At 47.5% G+C, this 15,647-nt stretch overlaps 1 protein-coding gene and 1 long non-coding RNA gene across 4 annotated transcripts in view; one reads left to right on the top strand and one right to left on the bottom strand.

Moving 5' to 3' along the window:
- The window catches only part of TTLL4 (tubulin tyrosine ligase like 4), a 32,033-nt gene extending 24,617 nt beyond the window's left edge, over positions 1 to 7,416 (top strand). For 2 of the 3 annotated variants that reach the window (XM_046644396.1, XM_046644395.1), the window contains exons 11-19: positions 1,218 to 1,340; positions 1,640 to 1,738; positions 2,061 to 2,195; positions 2,638 to 2,775; positions 4,094 to 4,196; positions 4,767 to 4,977; positions 5,110 to 5,180; positions 5,580 to 5,665; positions 6,118 to 7,416. In XM_046644396.1, the coding sequence (XP_046500352.1) occupies positions 1,218 to 1,340; positions 1,640 to 1,738; positions 2,061 to 2,195; positions 2,638 to 2,775; positions 4,094 to 4,196; positions 4,767 to 4,977; positions 5,110 to 5,180; positions 5,580 to 5,665; positions 6,118 to 6,370 (1,219 nt within the window). In that variant the 3' untranslated portion in view covers positions 6,371 to 7,416. The remainder of the gene's footprint in view (positions 1 to 1,217; positions 1,341 to 1,639; positions 1,739 to 2,060; positions 2,196 to 2,637; positions 2,776 to 4,093; positions 4,197 to 4,766; positions 4,978 to 5,109; positions 5,181 to 5,579; positions 5,666 to 6,117) is intronic. The other variant, XM_046644397.1, reaches the window with a different exon arrangement.
- Positions 408 to 8,321, bottom strand: LOC124229264 (uncharacterized). The gene is made up of 3 exons (XR_006885841.1): positions 7,594 to 8,321; positions 5,562 to 5,826; positions 408 to 800 (listed from the first exon to the last, which is right to left on the bottom strand). It is a non-coding gene; the product is annotated as an uncharacterized LOC124229264 (long non-coding RNA).
- Between the last annotated feature and the right edge of the window lie 7,326 nt (positions 8,322 to 15,647).

Below are 15,647 nucleotides of genomic sequence, written 5' to 3'. Positions count from 1 at the left end.
AACGTACGTTTTTGTAGATTTTGTTAGCAAAGGAGAAGGTGGAGTGTGCTTGGGAAAATCTGCCTTTCCTCCCAGTGTTCCTTTCCTTTTACATAGAACACTTCATTGCTGACACTTCTGGTCACCAGGGGTATGCGATTTTCTCCCCACACAAAGCGATTTTCCACAACACCAGCTGAGTGTCCTACAGTTAACTCAGTTCTCACTCTAGCTACCTGGAAAGAGCATCAGATCCCGCAGGTGCAAGGCTCAGTCTCACAAGGCTGCCCGTCTGCCCACACTGGAGATGCCAGTCACAAGTCCAGGTTGCCACGTGTGCTTCTGACCAAATTGCTATAATTCAGAGGTTCCTGTGACCCCTCCTTGGGTTCAAATAATTTGCTAGAGCAGTTCACAGGACTTAGGAAAACATTTACTCATGTGTGCTGGTTTATTATAAAAGGATGTGATAAAGGATACAGATGAACAGCCAGGTGGAAGAGAGAGATAGGGAAAAGTGTGTGGGAAGGGACGTGGAGCTTCCATGTCCTCTCTGCGCAGTACCACTCTCCCAGCATCTTCCCGTGTTCATCCGCCTGGAAGCTCTCTGAACCCTGCACTTTTGGGATTTATGGAGGCTTCATCACACAGGCATGATTGATCACCATTTCAGTCCTCCTTCCTTCTTAAGAGAATGGGGCATCGTGCTGAAAATTCCAAGTTTCTAGTAATCACTTGGTCTTTCCAGTGACCAACCCTCATCCAGGAGCCATCCAGGATCTCACCCAAAGTCACGAGGAAATTACAAGGTTTCAAAAGCCCTGTATCAGGAACGGGGGTCAAAAACCAAATGTTAGAACAGAAGATGCTCCTAGTGCTCTTAACACTTAGGGAATTCCAAGAGTTTTAGGAGCTCTGGGCCAGGAACTGGGGGCAGAGATCAATATATATATTTCTTATTGTAAATTACAATATCACATGGGGAATGAGAAATAAGGAAGTTCTCTACTTCACTGAATCTGGGGAGGGCCTTCCTGCAGGACTGGGGTGGCATAAAGGAGATGAGTGTAGCTGTGGTGTTCTAGAAACCTTACTGACACACATACTTCTCAGGCCCTTGTGCATCTGAAAAGATCTGTCCACTTTTTCTTTGCCTTCTCAGGATTTGGGAAGATGTTTGGACCGTTGTCTGTCTGCAGTCTTACCATCTAACGTCTGCCTCTCTTCCTCCCTTCCAGGTATTCCCCTTCCATGAAGAGTCTTGGCAACAAGTTCATGCACCTGACCAACTACAGTGTCAATAAAAAGAACACTGAGTACCAGGCCAACGCAGATGAAACGGCCTGCCAGGGCCACAAATGGTACCCAGGCCATGTCCCTGTCAAACTCCTGTAGGCCTAGAGGAGCACAGGGCTCCGGGGTTTGGGAGGTTCAGAGGGATGGTGAGTTGAGGATTAATATAAGACCCAAAGACCACATAAACACTTGACAATTGACAACTGGTCTTTCTGCATCCCAGCTCATCTCTTTCTTAATTCAAAACATCAAAAGAAAAGATGAAGAAAATACCTTTGGGCCTCTTATTCCTTTCCCTTTCTCTTTTCTTCCCCATTCATTCGTCAAATATGACCCCAAATACTCCCCCCTCCCCCCCTCGCAGGGCACTGAAGGCTTTGTGGAACTACCTGAGCCAGAAGGGAGTCAACAGTGATGCCATCTGGGAGAAGATAAAGGATGTTGTTGTCAAAACCATCATCTCGTGAGTCACACTGCCACCCTGGCTGTGGGGTCTGCCACTGAATCCCTTCTTTTCTAATGGGCTTCTGCACTGCTATGTTCCAGACTTAGACCGTGTTTCAATTTCTAAGGACAGGGAATAGGAAGGAGTTGATGGAGTTAAATTCTGCTCTTCTGCTGAACTTCATCCCCAGAAGCTGGCCCTCGATCAGAGGCCTCTCCTGAGAACTGCGTTTCCTAGATTGCTTCTGCTCTCCCATCTCTGGGCTGCTCCGTTGCAGGGGAACTCTGGGTAGGGCCCTCTGGGAGGAGCTGGGCTGAATATTTCCTCCTCCTCTGACCAGGTCAGAACCCTACGTGACCAGCCTGCTGAAGACGTATGTGCGGCGGCCCTACAGCTGCCACGAGCTCTTTGGTTTCGATATCATGCTGGATGAGAACCTCAAGCCCTGGGTCCTGGAAGTCAACATTTCCCCGAGGTGGGTGGTATTCTCCGGGCACTTTGAGGAGAACCCTTCCTGGGTCCTCATGAACCCATTTCCATGCTAGTCTTGAGGACTTTGGGAAGACGTTTCCTCCACTAGAATTCTGTTTTCACAGTCTGTTTGCTTGCTCATTCATTCTTTGCCATTATCTCAAGGTTCTTTGAGAATGGAGAGAGATTGTTAAAATTGTTCTTTTAAACTTGATCCCTACTCCATGCTTTTACCCTAGCAAACCAGGAAACAGTAACCACCCTGAGTGAGGTTATTCACTGTCTGTGGGGCAAAAAGCACCCCATGATGATGCTCATGAGTTTGGGTTTGAGCCCTTTCATCCGAGGGGAGCCAGGGAGTAAATGGGGTAAGCACTGACTTGGACATATGACCGGAGACAGTTTTGGAATCTGCTTTTACCACTCTTTGCATCCTTTCCCTGAAGTCTCCACTCCAACTCTCCACTGGACATCAGCATCAAAGGCCAGATGATCCGTGACCTTCTGAACCTGGCAGGCTTTGTTCTGCCCAACGCAGAGGATATCATTTCCAGCTCCAGCAGCTCCAGCAGCTCCAGCACCAGGTCAGCCTCCTTGCTTGTCTGTGGCTTGGCTGGCAGCACGGGCAGCCCCATCGTGACTCTGGGAAGGAGTGGTGTCTAGGCGCTCCCTCCTGTGTGGTCTCCCTTGCTGCTTGCTCTGCCCCTACAGTCGCCCATGCACCACTGCCACATCAGAGCCCCTGAAAGCATGTTTGGTCGTGTTGCTCCCCTGCTCTGGAATCTCTACAGGGCCTGGGGAGTCAGCTTTAAACTCCTCAGGGGGCCAGCCTCCTTTTCCCAGGCACTCCTCCTTACTCCTCTTCATGGCTCCTATGCTCTGACAAAGCAGATCACTCACAGAACCTCCAGGTTGGAAGGATCCTGAAGGATCAATCAGTCCAGTTCCCTCTCTGAAACATTCGTTGCCTCTCACTCTTCCACATAGTGTCCCCACCTCTGCTCATGGAGTTTCTTCCTCCTGAAATGCCCCTCAGCCAGACCTCCCTGTTGCAACCTCACCCACCCATCAAGGCAACTAAAGCCTAGCTCCAGGCAGCATCTTCATGCAGCCAGCTCAGTGCAGGGCCTCTCCTGCATCCCTCCAAACCGCTCGGGACCACTCTTGAGGGAAGGGAGCTAATATTTAGTCAGGACCTGCTATGTGTGAGGGAAAAACCTCTAATTTATCCCCACAGCAACTCCCTGAGGTTGGTAGTAGTATCCTCAGTTTATAGATAAGGAAAGTGAAAATCGCTGGGATTAAGTAACCCATCCAAGGTCATTCAGCTACAAAGTAGAGGAGCTGGAATTCAAATCCTGATTTTCTGCTAACAAAACTTGCTTTCCCCATTATACCTGCAGACTCGCGTTTAGCTCCATGCTGTGGTTGTCATTTGACACCTGCCATCCTATGAGCTCCTCAGAGGCCATCTTTGTGTCTCTCTTGGTAGTAACCATAGTAATGAGGATGATGAAACTGAGGTGCAGGGAAGTCAAGTGATTTGCCCAGAATCACACAGCCAGTAGGGCCGAGCTGGGTATTTATTAAGTGTTCACTAAATTAAACTAAACTGAAGTGTACAGCAATAATTCCAGGGTCTTCTTTTTTGCCATTCAAATGCAACCTAAAGAGCGTGCTTTGTACTCTTTTAGTTCTTCCATGGCATTGATCTTTGACCCTCAGACAGGCTACTTGAGTGGCGTGCATTGCAGTCTGATCTAGTCCAGTAACGAGCATCTGTCTGTACATCTTGACTTCTCTTGAGAAGGGTGTCTTCCTGGGCTGGCCCTCTCTCCATGTGTCCTCAGGATGTGAGGCTGCTGACCTTCCCCTTTGCTCCTTTTCCACCTGCTTCCTTAGCCTGTCCAGCTCCCCCAGGGACAAATGTCGAATGGCCCCGGAGCACTTCACTGCGCAGAAGATGAAGAAAGCCTATTACTTGACCCAGAAAGTTCCTGATCAGGTAGGAGATTGCCTTCCCCCTGTGCCAGCAGAAAGCTTCCCTGGCCAGACATTTGGGACCTGAGGCCACCACCTACGGCGGGGTTCCTAACCGTGACCCCCTTGGTGTGCAGGGGTTAGTTGGCATGTACGGGAGAGAGTTGATGTCTTTCATCACGTGTTCAAGAAGCACTGCTCTTAGGAAAGTGCTGTACTAGCCCACCCTTGTGGTCAGAGCCATAGACCCGTGGAGTTTCTTTCTCTGAGGTGCAGTGAGCCCCTGGAAGGCTCGACTTTCTCAGAGCAGATGCGGGAGCCAGATGGAAGAGTGGCAGACACAAGGCTGTTGCCAGATCTGAGTTGCGAGATTCTGGTCTTGACTTCATCCAACAAACCACTTAACCTCTGCTCTGGGGGCTTGCCTTACCCTCACCAAGAATGTCTTCATTCCCCAACTAAGCTCAGTAGACTTGAGAACGAAGTGCAGAGCTGGCCCACCAGGCTGCCTTGGCAGTCCCTTGAGAGTCTTGATTCTCTGCCTCTGGCTTACACTCTCTATCACGCCCTCTTCCCGCTGTTCCTTGGGCCATAGGACTTCTATGCATCCGTGCTGGATGTCCTGACACCAGATGACGTTCGGGTTCTGGTCGAGATGGAAGATGAGTTTTCTCGCCGTGGTCAATTTGAACGAATTTTTCCTTCTCGAATCTCCTCTCGCTATCTCCGCTTTTTTGAGCAGCCACGATATTTCAACATTCTCACCACCCAATGGGAACAGAAGTACCATGGCAACAAGCTCAAAGGTGACGTTTACCCCTGCCCACAGGAGGCCATGTTAGTGAGATTAAAGCCCGGTGCAAGAAGCGGGCCTCTGGCAGGAAGAATTGGCCAGTTGGTCTCACTCTGTTAAGCTTACCCTACCAATCTTGTCCTAGGAGTTGATCTACTTCGCAGTTGGTGCTACAAAGGGTTCCACACAGGAGCCGTCTCTGATTCTGTTCCACTGGTGAGTGATGTTGGGAGGGGCCGGGGCAGCTCCATCTCCGGCCCCTCCCTCCTCTGCCTGGGGAATGCAGCATGGGCTGGGTGTAGGTCCAGACCTCACTTTTTCCCCACAAGGTCCTGCCTCTGTGTCTCATGACCCTTACCTTTCAAGGGATTAATTGTCTCCAGGATTACCTGGGTGTCTTTCTTTCAAGGATCAAAAAGTGCTTTGTAGCCTCAGCTGCTTGTCTGAATTGGCAGAGAACCCAGACTTTTTCGCAAATGGCCCATGCCTGCAGGGTAGGGAAGGGGAGAGTCCCATGGTCCCTCAGAGGTAGAGCTGGGAGAGTCCCAAGACCCCAAACACTCCCACCTGACCGCTGCCGAGTCCTCTTGGCCTCACCTCTTCCTTTGCTTTTAGTGGTCTCTCCCAGCATCCCTTCTGACTGTCCCAAAGGATGAAGTGACACCCAGTGCTTTCTCCAAATCGGAGCCTGGCAAGCTGGGGTGAGTGCTGCCTGGGCAGGGAGGGTGGTGGGTGAGTTCAGCGAGTTTCTCTCCTTCCTCTTCCTGGATTACGACGAGAGCAGCAGCATTCTCCAGCTGGGGGTTGGTGGGAGGAATATGCAGCCACGATGTCCTCTTTCTGGTGGCTCTTGGTATGCCCACTGAAGGTGAGATGGAGCATAGAATCATTTGCAGAAGTGGCCACTTTCAGCCGTAGCCACCAGCTATAGGAAATCTTTAGCCCTCCTACTTCACACACATTCAACTTCCACTTAAGTTTTAGAGGCTTCGGATAAATAAAATGTATTTTATGGTTGTTTATATCTCCATATAGCTGTGGTCTGTAACCCCATAATGTTGTGAATGCCTGGTCCAGACTGAAGGCAGATCACAGATTAAGGTGTTAGCTACACAGTGTTTCAGCCATTTCTTTCCCCGCCTGTTCCCTTCAGAAAACACAGCTCCTCTGAGGGAAGCATACTGCTCTCTGAAGACGAGACCACCAAGCCCAAGAAGACCCAAGCTGGCCTTTTCCTTTTCCCCAGGAAACCCAGTTCCTCAAAGGACAGTGAGGACACAAGCAAAGAGGCCAGCCTCTCCACCCAGATGCTGCCTGTGACCAAGTGCTCTGGGAGGACGAGACTCTCTGCTTCCTCTGCCTCCCAGTTAACTGGTGACTCCCTCCTGGCTGCTGTGAGCCCTTGACTGGCCTCTCTCACTAGCCCCTGCCCAGGAGCACCAGCGTTAGCTACCTCATGGGACCCGGCCGGCTGGCCAGCCTGAGACCCCACCCCTCCACCCTACCCCTCCTCAGAGTATTTTTTGAAGTGGTTGAATTGCAGGGCTGGGTATCTGGAGGGCTGGAAGGGTGGTGGGGACAGGGAGAAGGTGAGGAGGATTCACTGGCTGGCACCTCGTATCTCAGTAGAGAAGCCAATGGTGGCCACTCAGCCTTATAAAGCAGGGTTTGGTTTCTACCTTCAGAGAGCCGTGTGTGGTTTGTTTTAGGCCTTGGTGCCATGATTGAGTTCTAGCTCAAGAGGAGAAAATGTACTGAACATATTTGGGCCTGAAATCCTTTGTAAGGGAGGAGGTTCCTCTGAAGGTGCTCATTTCCTCAGGTTTACCTCCCCTCCCCCACCACCTGTCTGGAGGAGCTACTTGCAGAAACCTTCAAACTTCTCAGTAGACAGCAGGGAGAGGCCATTCCGTGCTGAACCCAATTGCTCTCTTTCTAGTGTTGGAGGCTTCGCCAGCTCCAGACCGTTTCTCCGTTCACATGCCCACCCAGCCAGTAGCCCTGGGTCTCCCTCTTCTGACTTCCCATCACTACTCGCTCCACCTCCTAGACCTCTCTCTCGTGGATGTTAACTCTTAGCTCTCTGTGAGTGCGAGGGTCTGTGAGCTTCATGAATTTCCCGTGGCCCCAGTGAAGAAGCCCAGATAATCCTAGTTGCTGTTGTCTATGTCCATTCATCAAAGGGCCCAGTCCGGGGGGCGGGTGGGAGGAGCTGTGATTTCCCCACAAGCAGACGAAGTCTCTTGTTCTGCTTACTCCCTTTACTGTGTAGGTCACTAGGACAATCGGAGTCTGCTGACGTGGCAGGTGGGTTTGAGGAGCGGGCACTGTGGTAGGACGGGTTTCCAGTCAGACTGCTGACTGAACTCTTGTACTCTTAACTGAATCTACCTCCCTCCCCAAGACTCACTAAACAGTGAGTGCTCAATAAATGTTGACTGAGTGGCCTGTACATCTGAAGACCTCAGAGGACACAAGCACCTGGGTTTGGGGCAAAGTGGAGCCTGGGGGAAGCACAAGGTGGGAGGGTTTGGATCCTAAAGGTTGTTTTCCCTTGAACTGTGCTCCTCCCCAGCCCAGCACTCCCCGGTTGTTGCCTGCCCCATCCCCGACCCTGCCAACCCCTTACTTCGTTTTGAGCAGTGGCCCAGTAAGAAGCCGCTGGCCCCGTCTAGACCCAGGTTTGCCCCTTGGCACATCTGGCAGGAAGCTCTGCTCACTCTCCCCCTGGGCTCTCGGAGCTTTGGAAAGATGGAGACTTATGACTTCATGCCTCCGGGTTCTGTGGCAAGCTGGGACGAAGCCGTGGAAAAATCACTGAAAGACCTGACAGGGTTCAAGGCCACACTGTAGATGGCTGCGCTGGCCAGTCCAAAGGCCATGTTGACAGTGAAGAAAGCTTGGTGGCAAAGTCCTGGGGCAGCACCTACTGTGCAGTAGTAGGGACTTCAAAGTCAGGCCCGGGAGGAGAGGTCCTTGACAGTCCTGGTAAATCTCTTGGGATAGAACTGAAGCCAACTGCCTCTTGTCCGGCCTGGATGCAGTATTCTAATGCAAATGTCACAGCAAACCTTGTGACAAGGCCAGTAAGCAGCCTTCCTAAGAAAACAAGCTGCCTGCTGAAGCAGCTTTGTTGTGGCTGGTCCTCTGGTGCAAGGGCTTAGTGTGGAGTCTCGGCAGAGCCGGTTTACTCCTAAGAAACCAACTTCAGTTCTTTGACCTGCCTTCCGAAAATCTACACACAGCACAACCCGTCCGTCTCCATCCCTGTAACTGGAGAGGGGCCCAGCATTGAAACATGCTGGGGATGGAGGGGACAGGAGGCAGGGAAGGACTTAAGAAATTAAAGGAGTCGGGGCCAGCCCCGTGGCCGAGTGGTTAAGTTCGTGCACTCCACTTTGGTGGCCCTGGCTTCACTGGTTCAGATCCTGGGTGCAGACCTAGTGCCACTCATCAAGCCGTGCTTTGGAGGCATCCACACAGAAGAACTAGAATGACCTACAGCTAGGATATATGACTATGTACTGGGGCTTTTAGGAGGAAAAACATAAAGGAAGATTGGCAACAGATGTTAGCTCAAGGTCAATCCTCCTCAAAAAAAAAAAAAAAGCTCTAAGAAAAGAAAATGATAAAAATAGAGCATTAGTGGTTTAAAACACGTTTATACATACATTATACTTAATTGTCATCACATTTGAGCATCTGAGAGGGGTAGGTGTTTGGCTGGGTGGGAGAAAGGAATGGGGCTTAGGTATCATATTTCCCCTTGACCCTTGAGAGAAAGTTAAATCTTGCTTGTTAAGCATTCAGCATACATACTTAGCAATGAATACCCACATATAAGGTGTTCAGTTATATGAGGAATTTGGGGAAAGTAAAGAGATTGTTTGAAAGTTTAAATTGGGGGGTACAGTAGTGTGAATGCTTGTCAGATGTGTCAGTTGTTTTCCTAAGCTGACAACTTACCCAGTCCCCGGAGAAAGGGGAGTGCGTGCTCCTGAGTCAAGGAACGAGGCACAGGGTATTTCTGGAGCCATGGAGGGAGGATTTGGCGTGGGGTGCAAGGAGGGTGGTCCCCAGTCCTGTTTGCTTCAAGTTCAGTCAAGACTGATGAGAAACTAAGTAATTAGAAGGAATACTAATGGAGAGGTGGCACTGTGATAGGAAAAGAGCGTGGGCCTCAGGCTGACCCTGGGCTCAGATTGCAGTTCTGCTGTGTTTCCTTGGGTATGTCATCTAACTTTTTAAAGTCTGTGTTTTAATAGTATGAATATAATATCTACAGTGTAGGGTTGTGAAAATTAAGCAGAACATAGTAAAAGCACGTAGGACCTAGAGGGACTTCATACATGGTTCCTCCTTTCTCCTTTTGCTCTCTAAGCCCTGTTCCTCGGGTGGGGAAAGGCAGGCAAGAGATGTACCAGCCTTTCCACAAGGAGGTGAAGCAGCCATAGAGACACTTGAGAGCGGCAGAAGGCCAGGGCAAGGCTAGATACCTTGTCACCCCCACCTTCACCCTGGTGCACAGGAAACACTGTCATCATCGTTCATTCTACTATTTCCCTCTTCACTGGGGGTTTATTTTCTGGTTAAATACTTAATAGTCAGAATGTAAATTCCTTGGGACAGGAAGCGCAATAAGCGTTAGAGGTATGTGAATTAAAGGAGATGAGTCAGCCCTATCTGGGAGAAGCTTTGATAAGAAAGGGAGAGCAGGGAGCAGTGGGTGCCTGGTACTGGAAAGGGGAGAAGCAGGATACAGGAGATCGAGACCAAGACCGGGAGCTGGAGCCCAGGAACAGATGCACTGGCCTAACAGCTGTGCCAAGGGACAGTGTCGTTATAGGTACGAGTTTAGGGTTTCAGGCTATTAAGAGAGATTGCTCCTCCCTGTCACCTTCGCCAAAGGACGCACCTAATTGCCCTCCGAGCATCCAACACTGGGCCGGTGTAGGAGGCTGGTCATCCTTGTGCACAGTCCGTTCCACTTCCCTCATCAGGTGAATTAGTTACCCAAATGAGGTGGTCGCCAAAAAGGCAACCAGGGGACGCCCCCTCCTGGCTTCCTCTGGATTTGTCCTTTAAGATTGAGGCTCAGTTCTGTCTACTGTTCAAATTCCCCAACTGCTTTGAGACTTAGAAATCCTGACAGTTTTCAGGGAAGTGTGGCTGAGGGAGCTGCATTTCATGCCACTTGTGATTCTGATCCAGCATCTCAGCACTTCTTGGCCTTTTAGATCCTCTCTGTGGTGGAGTTGGCACCCTCGTTAACGTCTGGGGATCTGGACAGGCTCACTTAACCTTTTATCAAGTTTGGAGCAGTGAAAGCTGCAAGCAGTCTTATGTTGCTCTTAGCAGATTTCTCATAGGTGAAAGAATGCAAGAAGGATCAGTAGCAGGGTAGTTGTTTTCTAAAACCCACTGTGCCTTAATTATTACAATGGACTGAGACACGTGGAATGCTACGGACTGTCAAGGGAAAAGCTAACACCATTGTGAAAAGATGTTTAAATTTCAATTAGTAAGGTGGAAAGGCCAAAGCCTATCTCACTGGGTGGTTATGAGGGTTAAATGGAAAAAAAAAATATCTACAGCACCTAGCAAAGTGTCCAATATATATGTAGTGCAGATTTAAAATAGATTCTAAAACAGACAAAATCAAAAACAGTGATCTGGGGCTGAGTGTTGGGCTCGCGTGCTCTGCTTTGGTGGCCCGGGGTTTCGCTGGTTAGAATCCTGGGTGTGGACATGGCACCGCTAATCAAGCCATGCTGAGGCGGCATCCCACATGCCACAACTAGAAGGACCTACAACTTAAAAATACACAACTATGTACCAGGGGGCTTTGGGAGAAAAAGGAAAAACAACTAACAACAAAAACCCAGTAATCCCACGAAAAACATTTCTTCCATAAAGTAATAGTAACATCTTGCTATTAGGATGTTACTACAATACTATCACAATAGCACGTTGCTGTGACAAAACTAAGGTAAAATATGGTTTGGTTCTATCCATGGGATACCAGATCTGAGGATTTAATGAAGATAATTAGCTTAGAATGATGGGTGCCCTTAACATTAGTTGTCAGGGAAGTACAATTAAAACTAATGAGGCACGTTCAGACATTTGGTGCCTATGTTTGCTGAGAAGCCAGTGGGGCAAAGCTATCATCTGTGGGTTCTGACTGATTCTCTGAGTCAGTATCCTGCCAAGGCCCCACGACAGTGATACCTACCCTGATATCAGTTTCCCTACATTAAACCCAGCATATATGGGGTTAAAACCAAAACACTCATTCCCTGCTTACTCCCTGGCTTCCTGGCTCCAGAATCCTCTATCCTCCATGGAGACAGACACAGCCAGGGACAAGCACCTGGATTCATTATCTCCTCCCGGCAAAGAGATACAGGCTGGTGGGAAAGCTGCTGACCAGCAAGGTCACAGGCTTCCTCCTCTCTGCAAGTGTCTCAAGGCCAAAGACAGGCTGGTGGGAAAGCTCCGACCAGCAAGACCATATACTCCTGCTCCCCTACCTAAAACCCCAAATAAAAACCCTTCCTTTTAGCTTTTCAGGGAGTTTGGGATTTCAGCGTTAGCTGCCCTCTCTCCTTGCTCAGTGCTGTGCAACAATAAAATTCCTACTTTCTTCCACTACACCCAGTGTCAGAGATTGGCTTGCTGCGCAATGGGTGAGTGAACTCACTTCAGGTTCGATATCAATAGGGCAGTGAGATTGAGTTCCCTAGTCCGCTGCCACTGTCCCTGCAGGCAGGTGGCCAAGTGCCCCCCTCATGGCGCAAGGGCACACTGGACCCGGTCCTGGACAGGGAGCCTCTCCTCCAGAGAAACGTGGCACAGCTGCAAAGAGGTCTGCCCCCTCGTGTCATGCAGTGCTCGTTTGTGGGGACCCTGGTGCTAAACCCTTCCTAGGCGACCTACTTCTGGGTTGGGATTGCTGTGTAGCAGGGAGCACCCTCATTGCCATCTGCTGAAAGTCAGCCTTCCACAGAGGGGTGGGGAAAAAAAGACTGAAAAACAAAAGGAAAACTGTAAGACACCCCTTACGCAGTGGAATGGCTCAAATGAAAAGACTGGAAATGCTATGTGTCAATGAGAATGTGGAGCAACTGGAACACATACATTACTGGTGGGAATGCAAAGTGGTACGTTGGGGAACAGCTTAGTAGCTTCTTATAACATGAAACATACTCAACATATGACCCAGCAATTCGCTCCTGCACGCAGATGTTCACAGCAGCTTTATTCATAATAGCAGAAACTTGAAACAACCCAAATATCCAGCAACTAGTGAGTGAATAAACAAACTGTGATGCAGCTGTTCAATACTACTTAGGTATAAAAAAAAAGAAGGAAACTGCTACATGCAGCAAGGATGAATCTCAAGAGCGTTGTGCCAAGTGAAGGAAGCCGGAAACAAGACCACATAGTTTATAATTCCATTTATGTAACATTTTAGAAACGGTGAACTGTAGTGACAGCGTATCAGTGGTGGCCAGGGACTAGATCGGGGGGTGGGGGGGTCACAGTTCAGGGGCACAGTGGAAACAGTCTATATCTTGATTGTGGTGTCGGTTACGTGACTACATTTGTTGAAACTCCTTGAATTATGCACTTAAGATGAGTGTGTTCTATTATAAGTAAATAAAGCTGACTTTTAAAAAAACGACAAAAAGATACCGTTTCATGAAGCATATGCAAATTAAACCACAATGAGATAACACTAGAATAGTTAAGATTTAAAAGACAGCCAAGACCAAATGTTGGAGAGGATGCACAACTGGGGCTTTCACATACCGCTGGTGCGAGTGTGTAAAGGCACAACCACCATAGGACACTAGCAGTTTCCGTAAGTTAACGTATATCTACCTATGAGTCAGCAATCCCACTCCTGGTATTCTCCTCCTCCCTCCAAATGAAGTCCTATGTCCACTAAAAGAGTTGATTTTAGCTTTATTCATAATAACAACAAATTGGAAACAACCCAAATACCTCTCAACAGGAGATCAGATAAACAGACCGTAATTTGGAATACTACCCGGCAATAAAAAGAAGCAAACTGCTGATTTATACAACAACATGGATGACTCTTAAAAACGGTATGTTCAGTGAAAGAAACCAGACATAAAAGAGCACATACTGTATCCTTATATGAAGTCCAAGAACAGAAGAAACTAACCTATGAGGATTAAAATCAGAGCCATGGTTCCCTCTGGGAGTTAACAGTATAGTAAGAAAAGGGCACAAGGAAACTTTCTGGAGTGATGGCAATGCTCTATTCTTGATTGGGGTGCTTTTTGCATAGGTAATACTCTAGTTAAAACTCATCAAATACCTGTGCATTTTAAAGATAGCATTTTTTAAAGAGATTGAGGTGAAATTGACATAACGTAAAATTGACCACTGTAAAGTGAACAATTCAGTATTTAGGTCTTTAGTACATTTGTGCAACCACCACTCCATCTAGTTCCAAAACATTTTCATCATCCTAAACGGAAACTCAGCTCCCTACCCCAGCCCCTGCTTTCTGTTTCTATGGATTTACCTACTCTGGATATTTCATGTAAATGGAGTCATACAATATGTGATCTTCTGTGTCTGCCTTCTTTCATTTAGCATGTTTTCAAGGTTCATCCACTTTGTAGCATGTGTTGCTACTTCATTCCTTTCTACGGCTGAATAATATTCCATTGTATGGAATACAATATGAATAAATATGGCTGAATAATATTGTATTATATGTGTATGTTACAATTTGTTTGTCCACTCTTCCATTGATGGGCATTTAGGTGATTTCTATTTTTTGGCTATTGTAAATAGTGCTGTTATAAACATGCATGTGCATGTATTCGAATATCTGTTTTCAATACTTTTGGATATTGTATTAGTTTGCTAGGGCTGCAGTAACAAAGTATCACAAATTGAGTGGCTTAGAACAACAGGAATTTATTGTATCCTAGTTCTGGAGGCTAGAAGCCTGAGATCAAGGTATTGGCAGGGCTTGTTCCTTCTGTGGGCTGTGAGGGAACATCTGTTCTACGCCTCTCTCCTAGCTTCTGGTGGTTTGCTGGCAATCTTTGGCATTCCTTCGCTTGCAGACATATCACCCCAATCTCTGCCCTCATGTCCACATGGCATTCTCCCTGCGTGCATGTATATTATGTCCAAATTTCCCCTTTTCATAAGGACAGTAGTCATACTGGAATAGGAGCCCACCCGACTTCAGTATGATCTCAAATTAACTATATCTGCAATGACCTTTCTCTCAAATAAGGTCACAGTATAAGGTACTGAGGGTCAGAACTTCAACATGTGAATTTGGGGGGCACGCAATTCAACCCATCACAGGTATATACCTAAGAGTGGAGTCGCCAGGTCAGATCAACTACTGATAGTGTTGGGACAATGACATCATCAGTCTTGGTATGCAGCTCTCTGGAATAATCCTGGTAGCCATTGGAGTGCATGGCATATTTAGAATTTGAAAAACTTCGATTGGAACCAGAGGTCTCAAATCTGAATGCTCTTGGGCAGAGGAATATAAATTTTAAGACACATCTCTCTTGTTGGGAAACTGACTCAAAAGCAGGATTCACGGGCTTGGTTAAGTGCCAGTTATCGCAGCAAGCATATCTGAGATGACAGGTGAGATAAATATCACCGATTCCTCTTACCTGTATCTTCCCTCTATTGCCTCTACCAGACGGGACAAGGCTCAAATCCCTGGAGATAAAAGAATTTTTTTCTATAATCCATCTCTATCCTAGACAAATGAGCTTTGTTAGGGGTTGTGATATTAATAGATGAGGTCGTTGACATTGAGAATCTTATCATGATCTATTTCAGAAGCGAAATCATAGTCGCTGGAAGAGCTATTACAGACATTTCGTTAATGTAACTGTAATTCTCTCCCTACATTGGATGCTTAAGCAAAACAAATAGTAGCTACCATTTATGGTGTTTCTATTATGAGTCAGGTGTGGGTTTTGGTGTAGACACAAGTATGTGCACACACGTACTCACACGCTTATTCTTACAAAAAATTCCTTTGGAAAAAAATTCCTTTGATATTCGTATTATTATCTCTATTTTTCAGATTAGAAAAAAGAGGTTCAAAGAGGTTAGACGACTTGTCCAAGCTTATTGAATGAATTAATGAATGCACGTACCACCCAGTTTCCTAGTACTTCATAACAGTTACTGACTTCAGAAATTAATGGGAAGACCTGGGCTCAAGAAAAAGTAGATAATGAAGCCAAAAAAGAGGCAAGGGGCCAGCCCGGTGGTGTAGGGGTTGAGTTCAGGGGCACTCTGCTTCAGCAGCCTGGGGTTCTGAGGTTCAGATCCCAGGCATGGACCTAGCACTGCTTGTCAAGCCACACTGTGGCCGCGTCCCACATAAGATAGAGGAAGACTGGCACAGATGTTAGCTCAGGGCCAATCTTCCTCACACACACACACATACAAAAGAGGCAAGAATACTAAGAGATTGACAAATGTGACAGTGAATTAATTATGATCAAGGGCACCCTGACAGTTCATAAAATGATAATTAAATAATTTATGAATGATTTTTAGTTTTTTCTTGTATAATGTATTTTGTATACATTTTCCCTCACTGAGAATGATGAAATAGCATATGACCAAATAAAGACTTCTGCCAGT

This window comes from Equus quagga, chromosome 17 (assembly GCF_021613505.1).
Source record: "Equus quagga isolate Etosha38 chromosome 17, UCLA_HA_Equagga_1.0, whole genome shotgun sequence".
Lineage (NCBI taxonomy): Eukaryota > Metazoa > Chordata > Mammalia > Perissodactyla > Equidae > Equus > Equus quagga.
Note: the sequence above shows the minus strand (reverse complement) of the source record. Positions and strands in the feature narration are given on the sequence as shown.